The 23,801-nt window shown below is 37.7% G+C and overlaps 1 protein-coding gene across 7 annotated transcripts in view; it reads right to left on the reverse strand.

The window, feature by feature from the left end:
* KIF16B (kinesin family member 16B) overlaps positions 1–23,801 on the reverse strand; it is a 134,480-nt gene that overhangs the window by 39,206 nt on the left and 71,473 nt on the right. For 4 of the 7 annotated variants that reach the window (XM_041715455.2, XM_041715454.2, XM_030269232.4 and 1 more), the window contains 6 exons: positions 22,312–23,667; positions 17,717–17,875; positions 16,822–16,927; positions 16,256–16,306; positions 9,504–9,626; positions 2,397–2,486 (listed from right to left, as the gene is read on the reverse strand). In XM_041715455.2, coding sequence (XP_041571389.2) covers positions 2,397–2,486; positions 9,504–9,626; positions 16,256–16,306; positions 16,822–16,927; positions 17,717–17,875; positions 22,312–23,667 — 1,885 coding nt within the window. Of the gene's footprint in view, positions 1–2,396; positions 2,487–2,932; positions 3,085–9,503; positions 9,627–9,654; positions 9,674–15,011; positions 15,286–16,255; positions 16,307–16,821; positions 16,928–17,716; positions 17,876–22,311; positions 23,668–23,801 lie in introns of those variants that run through there. The other 3 variants (XR_012055352.1, XM_041715456.2, XM_072927626.1) reach the window with 3 other exon arrangements.

Genomic DNA, 23,801 nt, shown 5'->3' on the forward strand with positions numbered 1-23,801 from the left:
GGAACAACACCAGACAGCAGTTAAGGGAATTTATGGCCCGGAGCAACACATAGAGTCACAGTTTCATTGCAACATCCAGCCTGCATGGAGCACCCTTGCATCTCTGAAGTGCTGAAGGGCTTGTCAGTCTTACAGGATCTGAGAGGAGTCACAGAATCATACAATCATTTGGGTTGGAAGAGACCTTTAAAGGCCACTGAGCCCAGTCCCCCTGTCATGAGCAGGGACATCTTCAACTAGATCAGGCTGCTCAGAGTTCCAACTGATCTGTCCTTGACTGTATCTGGTGATGAAGCATCCACTGCTTCTCTAGGTGTTGTAAAAATTGTGCCATTGTAAAAATTTTTTTTTCTTATATTTTATTCTGGATCTGCCTTCTGCAGTTTAAAACCATTGCTCCTTGTTTTACTGCAACAGCCCTGCTGCAAATCTGTCCCCATCTTTCTAATAATCTGTTCCCATCTGCTCTAAGAATCCTCCTTCAAGAACTGAAAGGTTACTATAAGGTCTACCCAGAGCCTTCTCCAGGCTGAACAACCCCAGCTCTCAGCCTCTTTCCAGAGGAGAGGTGCTCCAGCCATCTGATCAACTTAGTATCCCTCCTCTGCATCCAGTCCAAGAGGTCCATGTCCCTCCTGTGCTGAGGATTCCAGAGTTGGATGGCTGGGTTGGAGCAGAGGTGGAGAATCACCTCCCTAGACCTGCAGGCCACTTTTTTGGTGCAGCCCAGGACACAACTGGCTTTCAGGGCTGCGAGTACGCATTGCTGGGTCACACCCAGCCTCTCATCCACAGCACACCCAAATCCTTCTTGGCAGCACTGCTCTGAATCCCCCCATTCCCCATCCTGTACTCATACCAGGAACTGCCTGCACACAGGTCTACTTGGCCTTGTTGAACCTCCTAAGATTCCCATGGGCCTAAACCACAAATTCATCTAGGTTCCTCTGGATGACATCCCATCCCTCATGCTTGTGAGCCACACTCAGTTTGGTGTCATCTGCAAACTTGCTGAGGGTATGCTTGTTCCTTTTCTGTCAGCTAATGGAGATATTTAACAGCACTGGTCCCAGTATGGAATCCTGAGGGATCACTGGTGTCTATGTGGACCTTAAGCCATTGAGCACCACCCGCTGGATGTGACCATCAAAGCAATTCCTCATCCACCAAAACAGTTCATCCATCAAATTCCTCTCCTTCCAATCTAGAGAAAAGGATTGTGGGGACCATGTGTCCTGGGATGATCCATAATTTTAGTGTATTCCATATCTACCTGCACCCAAGAATTGTTAGTCTCCTTAAGACTCTGCAGCCAGAGACCCTGTGTGTGTGAGGAGGTGCTGTTGTGGGTATTTTCCAAATTGGTCCTCCCAGGAAGCTTCCAAACAAATTCTGCGTGGAATTTGTTTTGTGGGCTGTTTGGTCTTTGCTCAGGCAAAGGTTTTTCCTCCCTTTTTGGGATCTCTTTTCATTTTTGCTCTTTTCCCATCTCAGAGAGAGTGCAGTTGGCAGGTTTGAGCTGCCTTGGGGCGAATTCTGCGGGTGTCTGCCCATCACCATGGGCTCCAACAAGCCAGTCTTTCCACAAAGACTGCATTTTGCAATTAAAAACCATTTCAAAGAGAATTTGAAAACTCTGCTGGCAGTAAAAAAAGCCAGGGAGTTCCCAGAGCCAGGCCACCCCATGCCAGCACCCACAGACTGGTCCTTTTCCCCTCATCCCACAGCCACAAGTGCAGAGCACAGCATCAGCAGCAGAGGAAGCAGCAGGCAGACCCCACAGGAGCTGGCAAGTCTTCATCTGCTGCTAGAACTGCTCTTGAAAGCTCCTGCATTCCAAGAGGGATGTGATGGCATCTTGTCCCTTTGTCCTACAAGCTTGAAGCTATCCCTGCCTCCTGCCATCTCAGGAAAGGCTATTTCTGGCATTTTGGGTCTCTCTTTGTTCCAGTGGGGTTGTGAGTTTTTTTGCATTTTGGTACCTAGAAATCACTGGCCTTTTTTTTTTTCTTGCCTGTTAGCATTCTGTTTGTTAGTAATGTGTTATTTTTCCACCTATATCTACTCTTATCTTATTCCTTAATGGTGGGAAGGGACTGGTTGGAATGAAGGGGAAAGTTACTCATTTCAGAGTGCCCATCTCTTTAAACCATCCCAAACCAAGACAGCATGTCAAAGGCTTTACAGATGAAAATAAATGACATCCATAGCTCTTTCCACGTGCACCAATACAGCCACTCCATCATAGAAGGTCACTAAATTGGTCAGGCAGGAACTGTGTTGGTGAAATTGTGCTGCCTGTCTGAAATCACCTCTCTTTTTGAGTGAACATATCTCAAGCCACTTCCTTTCAAGTCTCTACTCTTTTCTGTAAAAGAAGTTTTACCAGAACTTACCTCTGGGTACTTCAGTTTTAAAGTTCTATGCAATTCTCGAAAACGACTGTACCGCCGAAACACTGTCCATGTCTCATCCAAGACTGTTATCTAGAGCAGACAATATAAAAGGAAGAAACAGAAGTAAACCCACACAGTGTAAAATCCATGCAGTATACAAGGTTATAAGATTAATACGGACAGTTCCTAGTTGTCTTAAATCCAAAAACTTTTATAAGTTTACTTAATTTTTCTTTCATTACAGTGACAGAAATGTATTTAATAAAGAGCACAAAGCAGAAAACACTTGAATGCATTTATTCCTTAATCCACAGTGGTTTGACAAGACTGTAAACACATAAGAACATCCCCAATCCCTTCTAGGTACACCTATTTGACTCTCAGTATTACTATCACTGGGTGTTCCATTAATTAATAAATAACATCCAGAGTAAGTGGAGTGTAGCCTCTCAAAATATTCACAGAAATTTATATTCTTATAAATAGATACTGACAATTAACAAATACACATTACTCGGACAAACAGAATTCATTACCACGTAGAATGGGATTCCAGTTTGTAGGGTAAAATATTATACCAGCTTTTAGTAGAAGATATTCCTTTAAGACACTCTTGGTCTGTGTCCTCAAAATGGTGATGAACATTCCATTTATACAGGAAGTTTTCTTAAAATAAACATAATTACTCCTGTGGATAGAGTGCATAACAACAGGAGCAAAGAGGAAGGGCACACAAAACTTACTATCAGTTACTTGCAGAACTGAGATACTAAATACTATCTGAAATTAGGTGACATTAATTAAGGACATTTCTAAGTGGGCCATGAAAGTGTTTTGACTAGAGCATTTGACTTTACAGTCCAAAGTCAAAGACTTTGTGCAGCTCTGGTGATCCAAAGCTACCAAGAAGCCTAGCTGCAGGGTGAGTGAACATTATTCTACACTGACTAGCAGAGATGGAGAGAGCCAACTGGCATTGCTTAAAACTGAACACTGCTGCTTTTTGAATCAAACAGGCCTAAAATGTGGTATTACCCTTCCCTAGGTATCATTTTATGCAGGAAGATAAAAAATAAGCAATTTCACAAAACACGTCTCACAAAAACACATGCATTTTAATCTTAAAAGTGACTCCTAAAATTAACAAGTAGTTCTCTCACTATTGAGTGCAAAAAAAAAAGTTATGGAGGCAAAGAAAGTCGCAATGGAGTAGGATAACTGAGTAAGAGAAACAGAAATCAGAGTGACAAAGCCAGAAGAAACCAACTACAAATGCTGCTACCCCGCACTTACAAGAAACTCACCTCTGGTCCACTCTTTTCCATCCCTACTGCCTTTACTGCTGTATATGGAATAGGGATATTAGGGGAAGTGTTTTGAAAACCAGAAATTATTGTGTGTTTTATGACAAGAGGAATGAGATTTGGATTGGGCCTTTTCCTATTTTTACCTCAATTTTAAACTAAAGATTAAAGCAAACAAAACCAGCCTTCTCAAAACTTTTCACAAACATTATAACATAGGTTTTTCCAGCATGTAACCACAATGAAAATTCATCATTTCTTAAAAAACTTGTCTTACATATCACGAATTAGCTTCACTGCTATTACAAGTCACCATCCCTGTAAGTGCTCAAAAAAGTGGATATGGCACTTGAGGACTTGGTTTAATGGTGAACATGTTGGTACTGCTGAGTTGAAATTTGGACTTGATGATTTAAAAAATTTTTTCCGACCTTCACAATTCTGTCATTTTAGGACACCTGCACAACAGACTACATTCCCTCAATATATTGTTAACAGTGTCTCAAACTTTACAACTCAGGTGAACAGATTTACATTCATAGGTAGGTTTAACTAAAAAAAAGTTAATAACTCTTCATGAATATGCATGTTATACTGATCTCAATTAACCAATTAACCATCCTGTTCTGAATAATTAAGGCAGAGGACTGTGTGATTTCAATATTTGGGTAGAAAATGGTCAAGTGTAATAGGTAAACATAAAACAAAGATGTTACTCATGCTGCATTCTTTTTGTTTTAATTCTGTCATTTAATATTTCAGAGTTGTGAAAATTCGCTGTGATCATGTCATTTGTATATGATCTTTATTTGAAAGGGACCTATTTTCCCCAGGGGTTTTCACAGAAGAGGAGCAACCCAGCACAAGGCATCCTGGACCCCTCCAGAAGCACAGCCTGGGGTGTGCATCAGACAGCTGTTTGGTGACACCAAACTTACCCAAATCAAATTGCCTGCAGCCAATTATTTATTAGCTTTCTTCTACAAAGTTTAATAACTCATTAGAGATGGACAGGAAGGAAAACAGCAAAGCCATGCATCTGTGCTGCTTGAGAACTGTTTTTTGGTCCTTGTCATCTTCTTTGTTTACTTTCCATGTTCTCGTAATGAGACTTGCAGGTAATTGCAAAATTTTATTGCTGCTATAGCTGGCACAATTGAACAACAAATTTCAATGCTAAACAAAGTTTTAACTGGCCCCCAAAGCAAGCATTAATGCTATTAGGACAGACAGAATCAAACTCCACTTGTATAAAGAGAATTACAATGCACCTGGCATAGAAATAGCATTTCTAGAATATGACCTTTTACTCCTACAACTGATCCAACAAGTCTGGGCTGGGATTATTTTCCTCCATTTAAAAAAAACTGTATGACAGACTATACGCTCTGTGGGAATGGGAGAGGGACATATGCAGGTGTTTTGAACAAGTAAAGCAATTCTGAAAAGCCCTTTGCTTTTTCCATAGTTTGCTAATAGAGTTAAAAGTATTTTCTTAAGAACAAAAACCATATGGTTAGGTACATCTGCAAGATAGATTTTGGAATATTCTTATCTAGGCACTGCTGTGATCCTACATTTGCCTCAGAATTGTGGGTTGTTTTGTTTCTCTAATTCTCTGATTTCACCATTTCCTAGGTAAAGCCTATAAATCTGAAAGAAGATATCACAGTCCTGTCTCCTCATCTTTTCTTCTCATGATGACTGATAGAAAATAACCTAGAAAACATTTTCAATCAATTGCACTGTAAAGCACATCACAGAACTTGTCCTCTTTCTGCTCCATAGCAACACAAGTAACACCATGACTGGGGAAGAAAAAAGCAATATTCCACCTCATTCTGAAAGTAATGAGAAAAAAAACAGGAAATACCTAATTTCTTCATCTAGGCTGGTTAAACTGTCTACAGTCATAATGAGAACTCGTATTTCTTCACATTAACCTTGCTGAAACCGCTCCTCACACTAGGAAAACAGCATCTGAAAAGCTAGAAGGTTTCTAAAAGTTTCTTATATATAACCTTTTTTCTGTTTTATTATTGAGGGTATTAATCGGATAGAATATTAAACTTCTTACTAATGTGGGCAGTTATGGGGCATGCATCATTTTCTTAAAGAACTATGTATCAATGAGAACTAGCTGTGCTTTACTCCCACTCTGCAACAGTTCACCAAACTCAGAAATAAATTTGGCCTAGAAATGTGGACTTTTTGAGCAGATTCAACACAGCATCTGGCTGAACAGAAATGGGACTGGATTTGAAGGAAAGCACTGACAGGGTGTATCTGCCTGGATATTTTCTTTTAGAGTACTTGTCAGACATCACTAAAAGGCTTTGAAACACAAGAAAACCAGTTTGAAAGAATATCAAACAGGATAAATAAACAGAGAGAACTCAGAACAATGAGGAAAAGGTGAATGAGAATGAGAAGGCTTATCTACAACTTTCAGTATTGTTAGAGGATCCCTGCAGGGCTGTGCTTGATTACAGACTTTGTTTCCATACCTGTTCTCAGGAAACCCTGCCTGTCTATAGAGCTTTAATTCTACCTTCCCTGCTGCCTTGCTGCTCCTCCTGCCAGCCATGGGTACTGTCTGCAACCATGGGCACTATCCATAACAGATGGCAAAGGTTTTATTGATGCAAAATTCTTCCAACACTGTTTCTAGCACAGCCTTCTCCGAACATCCTGACACAACATGAAAGAGATGTTATGAATGCCATGAATAGTTCTCTGGCATGCTAATTCAGCTCTAACATAAATATGGTTAGACCTGATTAAGGTATTACTGTTTCATCATGTCTTTAAAGACATAAAACTGTCACTCAAATGGAAGCTTTTTTAGAAATGAATCAATTCATACAGAATACTTAATAGCAGACTAGCACAAACAGCTCTTGCTGCAAAAGAAGGTGCTGTCTGAGCTCTAATAAATTATCAGTTTCTTCCTGTTTTGAATTCCCTCCAGTCAGTTCTTGTAGGACTCACTCAACATCTTTAATTGGGATCTGTAACCAGTGAAAGAACCTGAGTGGACAGACATCCTGCTGGCCTATTCCCATACACGTCTATATCGACAAGATGCTGACCCTGCACTAAAACAAAATATTGTTGGATAATATGTTAGGGTTGAAAGACCTATGAACTGACCATGAAGCTGCCAAGGAGAGTGGAACTCATTCTTTCTCTTCTGGCATTTAACAAAATAATCCTTACTACTGCATGTCACAAGAAGAAACGTATATATTTGTTATATAGAGAAATTTATTACATTTGTTGTTACATATGCAGGATTTAACTACAAACACAATGACTACAAACATCTGTTGAAGAAAATACCTCTGAGATATCTAGGATTCACAGTTTTGGGGACTGTCTTAAAATTCAACTCAATCATCACTTGTCACTTTGTCACGTTCCAGACTGCTATGACATGCAGATAGGTCAGCTACCCATTTTCCCAAAAGCAAGAGAAATCTTGCTGAAGAAAGCTTATGTAGGTCCTAGGAAAGGAAATGGGGTTAGCAACACCTCAGTCCTTTCCCACAACTGACATATATTTCAGATGACCTGAAAATAAACTTGAACTAGGTGAAGTAAGGCTGAAATCAGGAATTATCTGGACAGCTGACATGGTATTCTGACCCATGAGGAAGAAGTTAAATGAACAGGTACATTTAGTCTCCCACCTCTGCCACATTTTCTTGATTTTTAAGGCAAAAAAAAAAATTACAAGCCCACTACTCCAGGTGTTCTAATTTTCTATACGTCCTAGGGTGACATTATGATGCTTGTATCCCCAATTGTGTGTTTTGTTTATGCTGGATATGATATTCTGTGCCTTCAAGACAGGCTCTGAGAGGGAAGAAGAAGCAGCAGCAGAGTTTTGTTATCAGCCTGCACTCACTGCTCCACATTCTGCTGGCACACAGAACTCCACGGTGCTATCTGGGCACAGACAGAGCAGAACAGAGCACTCTTTTGCTTTTTAGATAGTTTAGCTAGCTGAGGCAGAAAAGTTTTCCCTGGACTGTGTTTTTTTTTTGCTTTCCCTTTTCTTGGAACTGTTTGAACCTGCTCTGGACCAGGAGCCAGGGAGCACTGAGAGCTTTCACTTTGTGACCTACTCTGGGCAGCACTGGAGGGACTGGTAACAGTGAGCAGCCACAGGAGAGACTTTCTCAATTTGTCAGCTCTTCAGAGCAGCAAATGAGCTTTGTCATCTGCTATTGTTCATTTTTTTGTGCTGGGGAGTGCTTTTCCTGTTTAAATAAACAGTTTTTTTCCACTTCTCTCCCCGGAAATGTTTCCTGAACCGTTTCAGGGGAGTGGCTGTGTGGGTTTGCTTTCTGGGGGTGTCCCATTTGGAAGTTTTCTTCCAGATTTGCCCTAAACCAGGAATAACTGTAGGAGCTTCTGGAGATTAATACAGATCAAAGTAGAGCTTGGAGTTCTGCACAGAAAACATTTAAAACAGAAAAGTTTGTGGCAGGTCTGTGGATTGTAGCATGGAGCTAAATCCTGACTACAGCAGAAGTAATCCACTGTGACAGAGAGACCTGGAGGGAAAGGAAAAAGCATTAGCTTTTTCATTAGATTGATTCATGTGATGGAATGACTATAAGAAACATCCCCAAAACTGCCAAACTGCAAATAGTCTTTCAACTGCTCCTTTATGCTAAGATTTTGCAGAGGCTTACATGGGTTTTACCAGTGAAGGGAGAATACCTGGAAAATAAATCCACCAACATATTCAGAGCAGACACTACCTTTTTACTTTAGCCATCTTCACTAACCATTACCTAGTCTAGTGAATCACATGTGCTGAAAACTGAGTAGAGGAGTCCTTGGGGAAGTTTCATGTGCACTTACTCATCTCTCAGCATCTCCCTGGCTCCAGGCTTTCACTAGCCCCAAGAAAATCAAAGTTCAACAGGCAAAAGGAGCTATTCCACCCACAAACAGCATGGTATGTTTCAAAATGAAAATTTAATTAGCACAAACAAAGCTAAGACTGCCCATCTTAATAAAAGCCTCTTCAAAAGAGAGCATAGTTCAAAAATGGTCCTTTAGCCTGCGAGGAAGGTCACTCCTCCACCTCACAACAGCTAATGAAGCATCTGGCAGCACATTCAGTAAAGGAGACTGTCAGTTTTGGCTCCAGTGCCATGTACATCAGTTATGCTACACATATGTCCACCCACATCGAGAACACATTTCCAATTAGACGTTAGATCTTGCTTTAAAAAAAAAACACTGGCTGCATACCAGAGGAAACAAAATTAATATGCTTTTTCCCCCCTCAGCATTTCTACACAGAAAATCAACTGAGAGTTCAGAGAAGCAACACGCTGGAAATGCAGAGTGGGAAGAATCAGAACAATAAAGAGAGCATGAAAGGGATCAAACCTTTGTCTTGCATATGTGCAAAATACTTAAATAAAGCTTTCATGCTTTCTTTATTTCAGGTAAATATTTCAAGTCTAAGCCTTTTCTATAGCTGACACTTGCATCTCAATAAAGGCCTTTCCTATAACCAATATACATTTAATCCTCATCTCTGGAACTCTTCAAATTGAACTGACATTGGCTCTAGAACTGCTCACCTCAAGAATTTGGCCATTAGCCTCTTCTGCACAATCAGCCCACTTAGAAAATATTTGTTTTTATAGTGTCCTATACTATGCATTCTTCTGAAGTCTCTTATTTAACAGTATTGAGGCCACTTTAGAGAAAGAGAACCAAAAATTGCACTTAGTGGAACAAAAGCATTAAAGAAAAGCAAATGATAGGCACTTACCTTTATTTCAAACTCATAGTGTTCATCCTTTCCCTGCCCACACAGGACATACCGTGGAATACTAATTTTAATTGGGTCCTTTAGGTCATCTGGATTTGCTCCCAGGGAACGACAGACCATCCGCTTTCATGCACATACCAAATAGGGAGAAGAAAGGAAAACCAAAATCACTACATAAGGAAAAAATGAAAAGAACTTCACTGAAAATGAGAAAGTGTTCTTGGTCAGAGGAGCAGGCAAAGGAGCAGGCAGAAATTACTTCTAAAATGAAGGAATTATTTGAAAACAAAGCGGATCTTGTCTTATAAGCAAGCCCTAGCATATTTTATGCATACAAAAATTAAGGTGAAGTGTATTAAAAATATTCCTTTATTTGAAAAGGCGTTTTCAGCTTAGATATCAAAAACAAGGAAAAGCAGAAGACTTTTTATTACCTCCCTTTCACAAAAAAAAAATCAGTGTATTAATCAAGCTTTCACAGTTAGCTCTAATTTTTGTACATCTCTATCTTATATAACAAATCTTTACATCATCATGCAAAGCTGCAAGGGTCTAAGCAATTCAGAAAGCTCTTAAACTTCAAAAGTTCAAATTTCTTTTATAATTAAATAAGCAATCCACAGTCACAATAGTTTCCTATATTTTTTTTTAATCATATCGGAATCCCAGAAAACTCAACTATGATAAATTTGCACAGTCTGGACAAAACAATCTAAAAATTTATTTCTAATGAGGGCTCATTCCTCTGACAGCCAGATGGAATATGTAACTCTGAAATTATGCCAGAAAGAAAACATTTTTGCAACTGAAAAGATTAATGCTTTGCAGTCACTATGCCCAAAAGTAGCATAAGCATTCAGAGTGAAAAAATAGAGAAACTGCCTTTAAGGAAGTCCTCTACTTGCTCCATTGAACATATTTGGTCTGAAAACCTTAATGAACTGGCATTTAAAAAAATAACAGCAGCATGACAAATAGAAGTTAACAACCAAAAAGATTGAAAAACTATCACTTCAAAGTTATGACTATGTTATATATTTGTATTTAGCACTGCTATCCATCACTTGAGCTGTAACTGTATTTTCAACATTCATCTTCCTTGTAGCAACTCCTGGTGACTTCCAGTACACATAAGACTGTGTAGGAGCTGGAGAAGAATTTGAAACTCATTCATAAACACCTCTGCCTGTCACAGAGAGCCTTTTGACATCCTCATGGCTCTCAAGAAGAGGAGGCTGTTATTGCATTGCCAGTCAATTGTAAATGACAAAGTAATTTCCCTTAACATTAGCATTAATAAGAGTAAAACAAAGAAAGTGAATTTTTATTCCACTGAATTAATCTAGAGTTTATTTACCACAAACTTTTTTAAAAATTTTTATTTTAAAAAGCCATAAAAACAGTTTGTTTGAATGGAAAAATTCAGTGACCTTTTTTTCACAACAAATATTGTCTCCTGTCCATTTTGCTCCTCTGTAATTACTGCCCACATTACTAGCTTTTCAGCTAAAACTCATTTCTGGAGCACTGAAATGTAAGTCTCTCTTTCCCTGGGGGAAAAGAGAAGTTCATTCCCCTAAAAACAACATCATGTGCTCTAAAATAGCAATAAAACCATAAAGCCACTCTTAAAGCCACCTCTGTCAACATGTAATTTATTGACAATCATTTTCAGGGAACTATTACAAACAGCTAATAGAGAGGAAAACAATCTCAAACACGAAGTGTTGAGGAAAATGCACCCTAATGCATTAAATAATGCTTTGATATTCATAAACAATGATCTTCATTTTTAATTCACCAAGTAAAAATAGTAAAAATATTGAAATAAAATATACTGCTATGAATTTCTTTTTCATGAAAGTGCAGAGTATTCATTGAGTTAGATTTTTTTTAAAAGCACAGAAGAGACAAAGCATTATTGGGAAACACAAAATGCACAAACATTTAACCTTGAAGTATAATCAGAAATTAAATTGGTTTTAGAGACTCATTTCCTTTGACAGCCTCAATCAAGACAGTTCTGTCAGACAGTGCCACTCAATGCTGACTTTGGGCAAGAAGAAATGCCATAGTGATGTCAATGAGGGAGCCACTCCTGAGCAGGACTGACATGATGATATTACTCTGTCTATTCATTTGTGTACACATTCTTTGTTAAAAATACCCCACAACACCTCAAAATAACATGACACATTTTGCTCATTTTTGGACTTCCTTAAGGAAGTAGAAATATAACAGTAAAAACCCCCATATTCTTTATCCAAACAAGTGTTCATCCTTCCAGACATAACTTCCCTACCCAATGCAAGCTATTTCTTTTTAAATCCCATGTGAGTTACATTATCATGTCCTAACATATGGCAAAAACAAATGGGAAATGTTCTTATACTAGGAGAGAGACTGAAGTCTAACTCTGTGCAGTAGATTTCACCTCTGCTTGGCAATATGCTTACAGAATTTAGAATTTCAGATTAGATGCCACTGGTTTTTTCTGCCAAGAACCATCTTCCTCAAGGCAGATGGCATATTCAAGCAACAGGATTCAAAAGATATTCAGCTCCCCTTACAAGGGAAGAAACAAAAGATAGGAGATAACAGCTTATTTATTATTCAAACATCTGACAGGGGTAACTGGTAAAATACACCTCATCCTAAGCTAGAGGAAAGACTTGACTAATGGGAATATTCTATCATAGCTCCATTTTTTCTAGGGATGCAGTCATAAAAATACTGTAAAAAGGCAATCTCACAGCATCAACAACCCCATGAGTAAGCAAGCAAGAGAATGATGAAAGTAAGGCCAAGAACATCACATGGACAGAACTCTGGAGTTAAACTCACTCCATCTGTCAGGCAGTGGCCCCAGTTGTCAACTACCTAGCTGGAGCATGAGAAACGTGCACACAGATGGTAGACCCCAAAACATCTGTCTTGCCACAGCAGTGTCACCAAAGGTTGAAATTATATTTAAAGCACAACTCCTTTTGCACTTGTGACAAATTTTGATATGAAAATGCAATAGACCTTAAATGTAAAACTCCGGAGAAGAAGAGAATTGTCAATGCTAATATTCCCAAAATTGCATGTATAAAAGCTGTAAACATCTGTAGGATTAAGAGCACACTTTAAGTAAGATCAAAAAAATCTGCAGATGTTTTGAAATATTGAGATCAAGGGCATGTAGTAAATGAGGAGCATGAAAAACAAAGATTATCAAAAAGATTAAGGAAAAGACAATCAAGGAGGAATAGAGAAGATGTTTATGAAGATAGATAGTATATGGAAGAAGCTAGAAAACACAGCCAAAATGGAAATCATAAGACAGAGCTGTAATAATAGTTTTCATCCACCTACCATATAACATAGAAGCATTTAATTTCCTCACTTTCCCAAGTGGGGAAACATGAGGTACAACACACCGGAGATATACAAAATGCAAGAACTCAATTAATAATTATTATTGCTTAGATGTGTTTACATAATCTGTGATATTACCTTAGAGCTCAAAGGTCCCTTTTCTCTAGTGATTTAAAAAAAAGGGGGGGGAGGGAAAGGATTTTATCAATATTTATTAGGCTTTTATTTTGAATGTATCTTAACTTATTTGGATTTCAATACCTAGGCAAATGCATAATTAGCCAAATGGCTTCTTCACTTGAACTGAATGTTAATTTCCAGATTTCCGAAGGGATATGCAAACTGCTTTGAAGAATTGATGGGATGACTGTCAGCTGAGTATTTATTTCTTTTTCATAGTATTTAGAAAAAACAATTCCTGAATCAGATCCAACCTTGTTCCTTTTAGAAAACACAAGCTCAATTTTTGTGCACCTCCCTTTGATTGGCAAAACTGCAAAATGGATATAATTCAAACTGTAAAACCAAAGGCTGTCAAATTGTAATTGTTGGCATGAAGCATCCAAAATGTTAGGTTCAGAAAAAAAGATATTATTTTCCTTTAAGAGACTTATATGAATAGTTGTAATTACAAGATTCCTATACACAGTCAGCTTAGCACAGTCTGATGTAGACAGCAGTGCAGGAATGTCACCTAATGAAGGTTTAATACTTCCCATATTTTCATAGAGTAAGTAAACCAGGTCAGCTAACTCAGTTTGAAATTTACAGGGCAATTTGAAAAAACAAATTCTTTTGCATCTGAAGTCCAGTCCAGTGAAATCTGTATCAAATAGTCTTTCAAGAGTGGTGAATTAAATAAACATCATCATCCAAACAATCAAACTGTAATAATCAAACTTCTCATTTTGTCACTGCAAATTCTTTGAGTGAAGTGTTTGTTATAGGTAAATACTGTGAATAAACCATCTTCAGCAGAACACAGAAGTTGAATATTCCATCCAGCAAAGGCAACTTGAATCTCCTTTATAGTGCTGATAGGAACCTCATGAAATACTGCCAAGGAACTCTGGGGGTGCCTTGTTCAGCTGACAGAACAATAACATACAGAATGGAACCACACAAAAGCAACCAGGTCCTGGGTCTGGTTTTCTGCAACTGCACACAGACACCTTTCAACTCCTGAACCCCAACAGAAATCTGAAGTAAAGCACAGGTGAAAACTTCCAGTACCTTTTCCAGAGAATAGGCCTGAAGTTTCAAAAATACATCAGGAAAATGCCCAACTTCTGTCTTAACACTAAACTGATTTCTAGCTCTTTTTTTTTTTTTTTTTTTTTCCTGATGGCATGCACATTCTTCAGGGGATTTTCTCACCAAGGCATCAGAGATCTCCATGCTTATGCACATTGTGAGAGCCTCTTGCACGGAGCATTCAGGCTGAATGATGTTTTCAGTATGAGCTTTAGCTCCATCACTAGTGTGGGATATGTCTTGATTTATGCCTGACTTGAGGAACATGTTTACTTGCAAGTTTCTTATAAATGGCAGATTTTTAATTACTGATATTGCTTGGACACATCTCTCACTTGCATCACACAAACTTCTTAACTCCTTAATTTGTTTAAAAACCACTGCACTGCTGACCAGCTGACTACTAGTATCTTTGAAAAGTAGGAAAGCTGACTGAAAAAATATCCCAAAATGGAAGCGTGTTCTGGTCTTGCATCCAAAAAGAAGCTATTGACTTAAAAGAAACCAAATCAGAGGCATTGTGTGTTGGAAATTGAGAATTACTAGATTGGTCTTCAACTATTGGCTGCACTACCTTTATGGGCTGTGATCTTTATAAGTTTTTGTTTCAGAATGCACATTAGACCAAGAAAAGAGAAGGCACAATATGCTAAAGCCAGTTTGCTCATTAGCACCCATTAAGGATCCTGCAGAAGACATCTGTTTCAAGTAGGAACAATCAGATTTCAGCTCTTGAGCTGTCACAATCTGGAGAAGTAATTATTTTATCATCAGAATGATTGAAATTTTCAACCTTGTGGAGTGAATAAGACACATTATTAAAGTCAGAAGTATGTGAAGAAGTAGATTAGACATTCTGATACAGAACATTCTCACTCTTTAAAGTATTAGTACCTTTAGAGTGAATTAAACTGCTTCTAATGTCACAATGACATGCAAAGCTCTCCTGCTCTGAGTTATGCCTTCATTCTGAAATGCATTCTTTGATGTACAAGGGGAAGAATGTCTTCCAGAACTGGAAAATTAATCCAGCATCTCTGTATATGCCTTCTGTCTGTCTCTTATGGTCTCTTACTCCTGCATCTTCTCCACACAACTCTGAAGCACAATTGCCATCTTTAGACAGAAATGCAAAGCCCCAGTGTGGCTGCCACTGTTGACTTTTCTGCTAAAAAAATTCCAAAAGAAGAAAATAAAAAACTCTTTGTAAAATCTTCTGACCAAAACATTCCTTTAACTGAGGATTGATTTTGATTAGATTTATAAAATCCTTTAAAATTAGTACAATCTTTCTGTCTCTCTCAAAAAAGAGCAGTGATTGAGATCTGATTAATGAACAGTTGATCTTTTCAACCCACCCCTCCTTGTTCTTTGTACAGTATCCATTTCACCTGGTTTATATATACTTTACTCAAAACCCCCAGGAAAGTCAACAGGTAATGCAGAAACTCATAAGCCCTCAATCTTTTTCCCCACATATGCACAAAAAAGTAATCCCATACTAGCCAACAGAGTGCAAAAAGTCCAGCACAGCTGAAAAACAACAGTGTAAGAGTCAAAAAAGTATAAATTTGAGGTGTTGCAGCCCTCCCATTGTTAGTTTAAATCCATGAAGGTTCCTAGGATTTATTCACCAAGACAATAAGTGTGTTACAAGCAGCAGTTAGACTACTAAATATGGTGGGAGGGGTCTAAACCTCAGATTAAAAATACATAAATATATGTACAAATCCTAACTTATAGACACCCTTACAGCAGTTCATTGTGAGTCAAAAGTGTATTCTGAATTCAGACAATCATTGAATTAAACGAATTTAATTTTAACTTAATTAAATGCTCATTAAACACTTCTCTCCTCTAAAAATAATAAAAGGGCAACTGTTCCAAATTCAGAATCATGGCAAAACAACGTAGAAAGATCTACCCTAACACCACACCTTTCAAACAAGGAAAAGCTAGGTACAATTGGAAACAAAATCACTTTGATTCCAGCTGGTAAAATGCACCACCATCTCTGCTAGTCATTAATCTTGCTGTGAACTCAAAATTCTAATTATGCAGCTAAACATTATGAAATTTAATTACAGGGCATGACATAATTTAAGACAACCATTTAATTCTGACAAATTATGACCTACCTCATACTTCAACTTGCGTTGAACAGTGCTGTTGTTATGCCTCTCATTATCCTAAGCACAAAAAAAGGTACAGGAGGTTATTAAAAAGTGCCTCTCTTGTTTAAGTTAATTTAAAAGTATTAGAGGAAGAGACATTATAATAGACAAAAATAATAATCCATATTTATCAACCCACTCTTTGGATCAATTAGATTACCAGTTTTTGAATAGGCATTTGTTTGTAAGTATGAAATTCCATCCAGAAGAACCTTAACTTTCATCAGTTAAATCTTTTCTGACATAAAATGAAGATTTTATTTGCAAACCTCTTATTGCCATTTACACACTCTTGCTTACCCAAAAAAAACCCCCCAGAATAAAGCATAAAAATGACACTGGAAAAAAATATATTATTAAAAATTTAAAACTTGTATCACACCTCCTTTACTGTTTACTTTTTTAAAACTTTTTGGTAAATTAAGAGTAAGTAAACACAGCAAAACATGGAAATTACTGAATGGCAAAACTAAATCAGTGGTTAGACATGATCCATTGAAGGTCAGGATCTCCCACCCATTTCTGCTCACCTTGAAACTTTCTGAAGACCAGGACACACTAACATGATTATCCTCAGCTTTATGATGAATATTCTGGAGCCTTCTCTGCACTTCTTGTTCAATAAAAGCATTTATCCTTTAAGACACAGAAAAGTGTGTGTGTGTATGGAAAAATCAAGACAGAATAAAAGGCTCTTTGAAATACCTTTAACCCCAAGTACTGCACAGCTCTTAACTGGCAGGATTAATGTTAGACCCGTTTTATCCCTCCTTAATTTTGAATGAATTTTCATCTAACAGGTAAAGGTTAAATATTGTAATTAATTAAAAAAATTATTGGACCACAGGGTCAACCACTCCTATGAGTGCAGCTCCACACAGAAGAGGCAGTGAGGGGACAAGTGATGAAGAAGAAAGGCTGGGGTTGCATCTTTTGTCACTTAACAGTTTGCCTTCACTGCTGCTGTGATATCAGCAATGTGGACCAGCAAAGGTTTGGTCTTCAAACAGAAGGAATGTTCCAAGGGCTGATAGTAACAGATGCCATGTGTAAGTAGAACAAGGGAAATTAAAGATTTTAGTGATGCCAGGCAGCTGTCCTATTAAAAAAAGTTTAAGACAATTAAATTTACTTTGTTGCCATAAGCACATATGAAGCAAAACCATATAGACAAGTACCTGTAAACTCAAAACCAATTTAAATACCTTTCAACCTACAGTTTCCCAACCATATATTCTAAAACAAACTGCACAGGAGCAACAGCTGAGGCTATTTACGTACAGCAGAACATCAATTTTATTTCCAGACCAGTCTTGTACAATCACAGTATTTAAATCAAATTCAACCCTGGCAGAATGGTCTTTCCAAATATTTCTTTTCTAAAGCTATTGTTTGCATTCTATTTCAGGAATGCAGATTACCTACCTATCATCAACCAGTGGGGCAGCAGGTGCCTGTGCCTTTGTTGGGCTGGCAGGGGAAGTGCTGTGGGAGAGTCTCTCATCTAATATTCCATGGTTTCCTTTCTGAGCTCCATCACCCTCATAGATTTTTTGCTTCAGCTGTTGAATTTCATGGTCCAGGCTATAAAGATATTGTAACATGTAATTTGCTTTGGTTTAGAGTTGATTTGAATAGTTCTGATGGGAAACAATGTGCCTACACTGGTATACATGTACATAAGATTGTAGATACTAATAATTATGAAGGTTTAGAAATCATAATTGTTCTTTAAGCTCATTTAGAAAGGAAAATACAGACAGCTCAAAACCACATTCCAAGAGTAGTATTAAGTCAAATAAAACAACTTCAATAACTTCCATCGCAAGAGGTATCTCAATCTGTACATTAAATATTAACTCCTAAGACCTAACCTATCTATTAGAATCAAATGAATAAATACTCACTTTTACAGTACTCTAACAATGACCTCAGATATTGTCTTCCAGTGTGAAAGTAAATCAAGAAATGAAAGGGTAAAAAATTAAAAACGCAAAATACAGCACTAATACCAAAAAACCCCCAAAGAAAACCTAAAACATTGATGTGGCAAAACTTCTCTATAAGAGAATCTTTAAGTTGTATACTAAAAATGTACATTTTCCAGTTGTTCCGTCTGTGTATTTGTTTTTGAAAATTCACTAACAAAATAAACATATAATACTTATTGTATATATACAGTGAAGAAATCTTTTGAAACCTCCTAGCTTTCTTTAACAAATAAATTCAGTTCCACCCAGATTTATGCACAGAATACAACATGCAAAATTGGGTACTGTGTTTCTGACTAAAAATGCCTGAGGCATTTTTTGTATGAAATAAGAAGCACTTATTGCAATATTCATCATGTTACAAAGTAATCTTTAGAACACCCTTGTCACTTGTAAACTAGCTGAGATTAGCTTAGTAACACTGTAAAAATCTTCCCCAATTTCATTACAATTTTTGCCTCTAAAAGTAATTGTTTTTCTAGAGATTATTTAGTAATCAAATAATAAAAGTAAATAAGTTCTCGCTAAAACAGAAAAACTATGCAAACCTGGGATTCTACCATTTCTGGTACAACTGTATGTATCTAAACTGAAGTGCAATTGTATATTCCATCCTGGGGGTTAAGTGAGAAAATTAGAGAGATGATGAATGCTGAGGCTTAGGCTGAATTTTTACTTCAGTTTTAGGGTGCTTTTTGCAGCACTGCCAGAAGCCATCTATTTCTTTTGATTAGCAACAAAACAATCTTGTGTCCTGAGGGTAAGTGGATGAAAGACGGCTGATGTATATAGGAAAGCGTTTGCATCCATGGAAAATCAATTTAACTACAAAAATCAGATTTACATTAAAGGAACAAAGCTCAGCTCTTGGTTTGTAAACATCCTACTATGACAAGATATTATTTATTTTGCTACAAACTTAGTCAGCCTTGTGATGCATCCATCAGTGAATACATGGAGCTGTGCCCTGCTGCTTGCCTCAAAGATGGCTCTAAATTTGCTTTGTGTTCATTCTAGTGCCCCAAACCTCTGCCAGTAAAGCCAAAATGTGTGTATATATCCCAGTTAATCTCAAATTATCATTTTGGGAGTAATCCCTATTGTCTTGGGGTGATTCACAATATGAAATACCATAATTACCTGTGGCCAAAAACTGTTACTGTGTCTTAAGATCCTGAAGCCACAGACTTTGAGTGTCTTGTGGAATAGGGGGTGCAGGCATTTTAAAAAGTTCCCCACCTGAGTTTTTTCACAGCTTTTCACAGCATGGTTATTTGCACTGCTGACTGCTTGGTCTCTGCTTAGGGAAAGTGGTGTGGTGAGGTCTAGCAGTTCGATATCTAGCAGTTATTTTCTTTTTTCCCCTCTACCTATTGCCATTTTTTGTCTTCATAAACTAATGCTTTTTCACTTTTTGCTATTAGTATTAATTCTTATAAGTGGAAAGGGATTGTTGGAAATCTTAAAGGAGATAACTCGTTCCAGAGCATTTTCCTTTAAATTATCTCAAACCAAAAGAATTTTGAGCTTCCATATGATTCAAACAATAAAAAAATTGTATCTAGTTATGATGGACTTATACTTGCATAGCAATTAAAATGATCATTTCATTTAAACATTTTCATATAGTTAACTGATCTGAACCAGAGCACATAATTACATAATGGCATCTACATAAATAATAAGAAATATATATAATTCATATGCTTACTATGGCATCATATACTGTGAAATGTAAACTCAAACACAAGAGTAGTAAGTAGCCTGAAATGTTTAACATACTCTCATGTATCTTTAGATCTTTCTCTTGCCTCAACATTCACAAGAACATACTCAATTAAATATATCAGGCCCATGGGTTATTCACTTAACATCTTCAAAGTTTTATTTAGCCTGTGCAAGAAGATTTTGAAGTAAACAAGAAAAAATAACACAAGGAAAAAAGAGGGGGAAAAAAATATCTTTTTACTTCCTTGGTATCTTCTCCAAACCTCAGTTTCCTGGCTGATGTTTTTTCACTTATCACACAACCCTATTTTTTAACAACCCAGTAGTTTATAGCTCACTTTAGTCGAGTGAGATGCTTAGTGTAGAAAATGAGACTTCATGTTCACAACGATTATGGAAAATAATGGCAATATACACAAAATGATGAATCAGTATTGAAAATGCTTAACTAAAAGCCAAACAATGTAGCTATACATGCTGAAAAAGTGACCTCTACACAGTCTATACAAAGCAACTCTTCTGATAATGGTTTAAAAGAAATGGAATACAGAAGAGCTCTTCAATCTGTCTACAGGCAAGTTTTTTCTTTTAGGTGGTTTTTCCATACCTGTTTGAAAGGCTTATGAAATAATATTCAGATAAATTAGTGAAATATTTTAAAAACAGATGACAAGTGCTACCACAGGGGGAAAAAAAAAAAATCTCATTTTTTTCACTGAAAGTCACAGGTTTTAAAGCTCCAGTATAAGCAAATCAGGAAGCACATTTAAAAATGGCAATTCTGCACTTTTTTTCATACTGCAGGGATTGAACACATTAATCTTAGTGAATTTCTGCTCAGGGCAAAAAAACCCCAAAAGATTTCTTCATCTTCCTCCACAGAGAAAGATCCTTCCTTACCTGACTGACTTTTCTCTGAGCCTCCCATATTTAGGTTAAATGTAATGCAAGATATCTTGAGTATAACTGATGACATTGCTTCTGTGCCTAAAAGGGATTGTCACCACACTGGGCAGTATTAAAGCCTCTGTATATTTTCCAATAAGCTTAAAAAGCAACATCAAATTTTACATGGATATAGCTTATTTTTATTTAGCCTTGAAACCAGGCCTATTAAAAAATCAAACATTTACCCCCATTTACTTTTACTACCAGAAGGGTTCAGTATATCACCAATTGAGAGGGACACTTGTAACTGTAACAGTCTCCAAATCTTGAACAAACATCTAACTTGTTACTAATAAACAAAATAAAATGTTATACAGAAATAATTTTAGAGAAAAAAAGTTGTTAGACGGTGCATTTGCTCTAAGGGCAGAACATAAAGATGTCTGACCTTTCTACAGAGGTAAAACAATTTAAGTACTGTGCTGGCTAATGCAAATAATATCCTGCTGAGGATGGGATAAGTATCCAAACATACAAGAACTTAATAAATGAGCAAAAATCCTTTAAAAAGCAGTAGAGCTTCAATTTTGGGTAAGCTACTTGAAACTCATGAAGAAACTCAAGTACTGGGACCCTGAACAAGGTGTGCTCTCATCATCCTAAGTGTAAGATTATTCCCCTGTTGGAACTCAAAACGTCCCTCAGATATTTTGGATGTTCCAGGCCCAGGTCAGAAGCATTTGAGACCCTGGCAGGCAGCTGGAAACAGCTGTGATTTTGGGTTTGAACCATGGAATGATTTACCAACCTTGCAGGAAGAACAAGAAGCCACAAAAGTTTAGATATTATAGTAGAAGTAGTCACAAAGTAGAGGGAAGAATTTCTGAGTGCTGTACAGGGGGGTTTTGGTTTTGTACATGGGGGTCAGAGGTTTTAAGAGGGAGGGATTTGGGCCTGCCCTGTCCTCCCCCTTTTTTCTTCCTTACCTCCATGTTCTTGATGATGTTGGCACTCACAGATTGGTATAGAGTAGAAAAGCACCATTTAATATAGGTAATAGGCATTGGGGAAAAACTGTACCCATGTAACACGTAATGTACCATATAAAAGACAGCAGCAGCCCTGGGCAGGGAGAGAAGAAGCAGTCGGGAGTCAGAGAGGATGTCAGGGTGTGTGTGTGCCTCTGCCTGAGCTGTGAGCAAACCACAGCAGCTCAAGGAGAAAATCTTTTAGATAATTTGCAATAAACAACCATGAGACTGAACAACAAGAGACTGCTGAGCCTTTCTTTGGAAGCTCGGCTTGGAGGAGAGACTTTTCCACCACACAGAGCCACCCCTGGCCTAGAGGTGAGCTCTGGCACTCCCCTTTGGTGGACAGGTTTTGATAAATGGAACCTACTGCCACACTCACCGTTCTCGGTCTTGTTCAAGAGCTTTTTGTTCAGCTTCCAGACTTGCCTGCAGCCCTGCCTGTTCACCACAGCTGTTGTTCAAGGTGGCCAGCTTCTGCTTCTGCTCTTCAATTTCAAAGTCTATGGTGGAACGACGCTGCAAAGCAAAATGCCTCCTTTCTAACTTAGCAACAGCTTGCTCCAGTGCCTCTCTCTGCTGCTTTTCCCTTGATTCAAGGATTTCTTTTTCCTTTTTCCGAACCTTTCCTTCCTGCCGGGCTACATTGGCTGTGAATTCAAAGGTTTCTTGTAGCTGTTGCAGCTGATTTGTGCTAGCCCTATACTGGGCAAGCTGCTCTTCTTTTTCTTCTATTTCTTTCTCTATTTGATAGAGAGTATTATCTAACCCTAACAAGCCCCTGTCAAGGACTTCAGAAGCTCTTTGTTTTTCCTCCAGCAGAGCTGGCAAATGATTACTCTTCAGGTACTCAAGCTGGCGTATTTTAGATTGGAGCCTGTATTCCACTGGCTTTATCTTGTCAACTTCTTCAGCCTTGAGTATGCCATCCATAAAGTTTTCATCATCTCTCTTGAGATTTAAACATTCTTCATGTGCAAATTTTAAGTTCTCCATAGCTCTTTCTTCATCTGCTATTTCCTTTTCTAGGTGATCCATTTGTTGAATTAAATCTTTTTCCAAAATAGCCAGCTGTTCCAGCTGTTTTCTTTTAAACTCCACAAAGTCACGCTGTGCTTTTTCTAATTCTTCATGGCTTTCATCACCTTCAGATCGGGCTTCCTTGACTTTCAAAAAAGATTCTCTGATCTCTTCAAGATTTCTTCGCTCTTCTTCTAGTCTTTGGACATCCCCTCTCTTCAGGAGCTCTATCATAACCTGCTTCTCCCGAAGCTGTTCCTCTAGGTGAGCCACCAGCATCACCTGTTCTCTTTCCTGTTCTTCAAGTCTCTTTTTTTCTAATTCCAGCTTCAGATACTGCTCATCTTTTTCCTTTTTCAGTTTTTCTAGTTCACGAAAAATCTGCATTTTCTCCACTTTTTCATTATGATTAAGTTCTTGTAGTCGCTGCAACTCCTCTTTGACCCGGGCAAAAATTTCTTCCTGCTGCTTTTTCTTTTGAAGCTCTATCTCCTGTTGTTCCCTCAATCTCTCCTCTTCAAATTTTTCTCTTTCAGCCAGCAAATCCTTTAACCTGCTTTCAATGTGAACACTTCTTTGTTTCAGACTCTCCTCCTGTTTTCGTATTTGCAGCTGAACTATTTCTGTCTCTTTCCGCTGTGACTCCACTTCTTGCTGCATTCTTACAAGTTCTGCTTTGTCAGATTTTTGTTTTTCTTCCATCTCTTCTATTTGTTTCCTACAGAAAAACATTTACATGAAGTTAAAAAGGTTTGGACTAAGATTTTTGACTATATATAACCATTTATTTTTTTATTAGTTTTGTTTTGCTACAGGTTAAGATCCTTCATTGTTTGGAAATGACTCAATGCA

This window comes from Taeniopygia guttata, chromosome 3 (genome assembly GCF_048771995.1).
Source record: "Taeniopygia guttata chromosome 3, bTaeGut7.mat, whole genome shotgun sequence".
NCBI lineage: Eukaryota > Metazoa > Chordata > Aves > Passeriformes > Estrildidae > Taeniopygia > Taeniopygia guttata.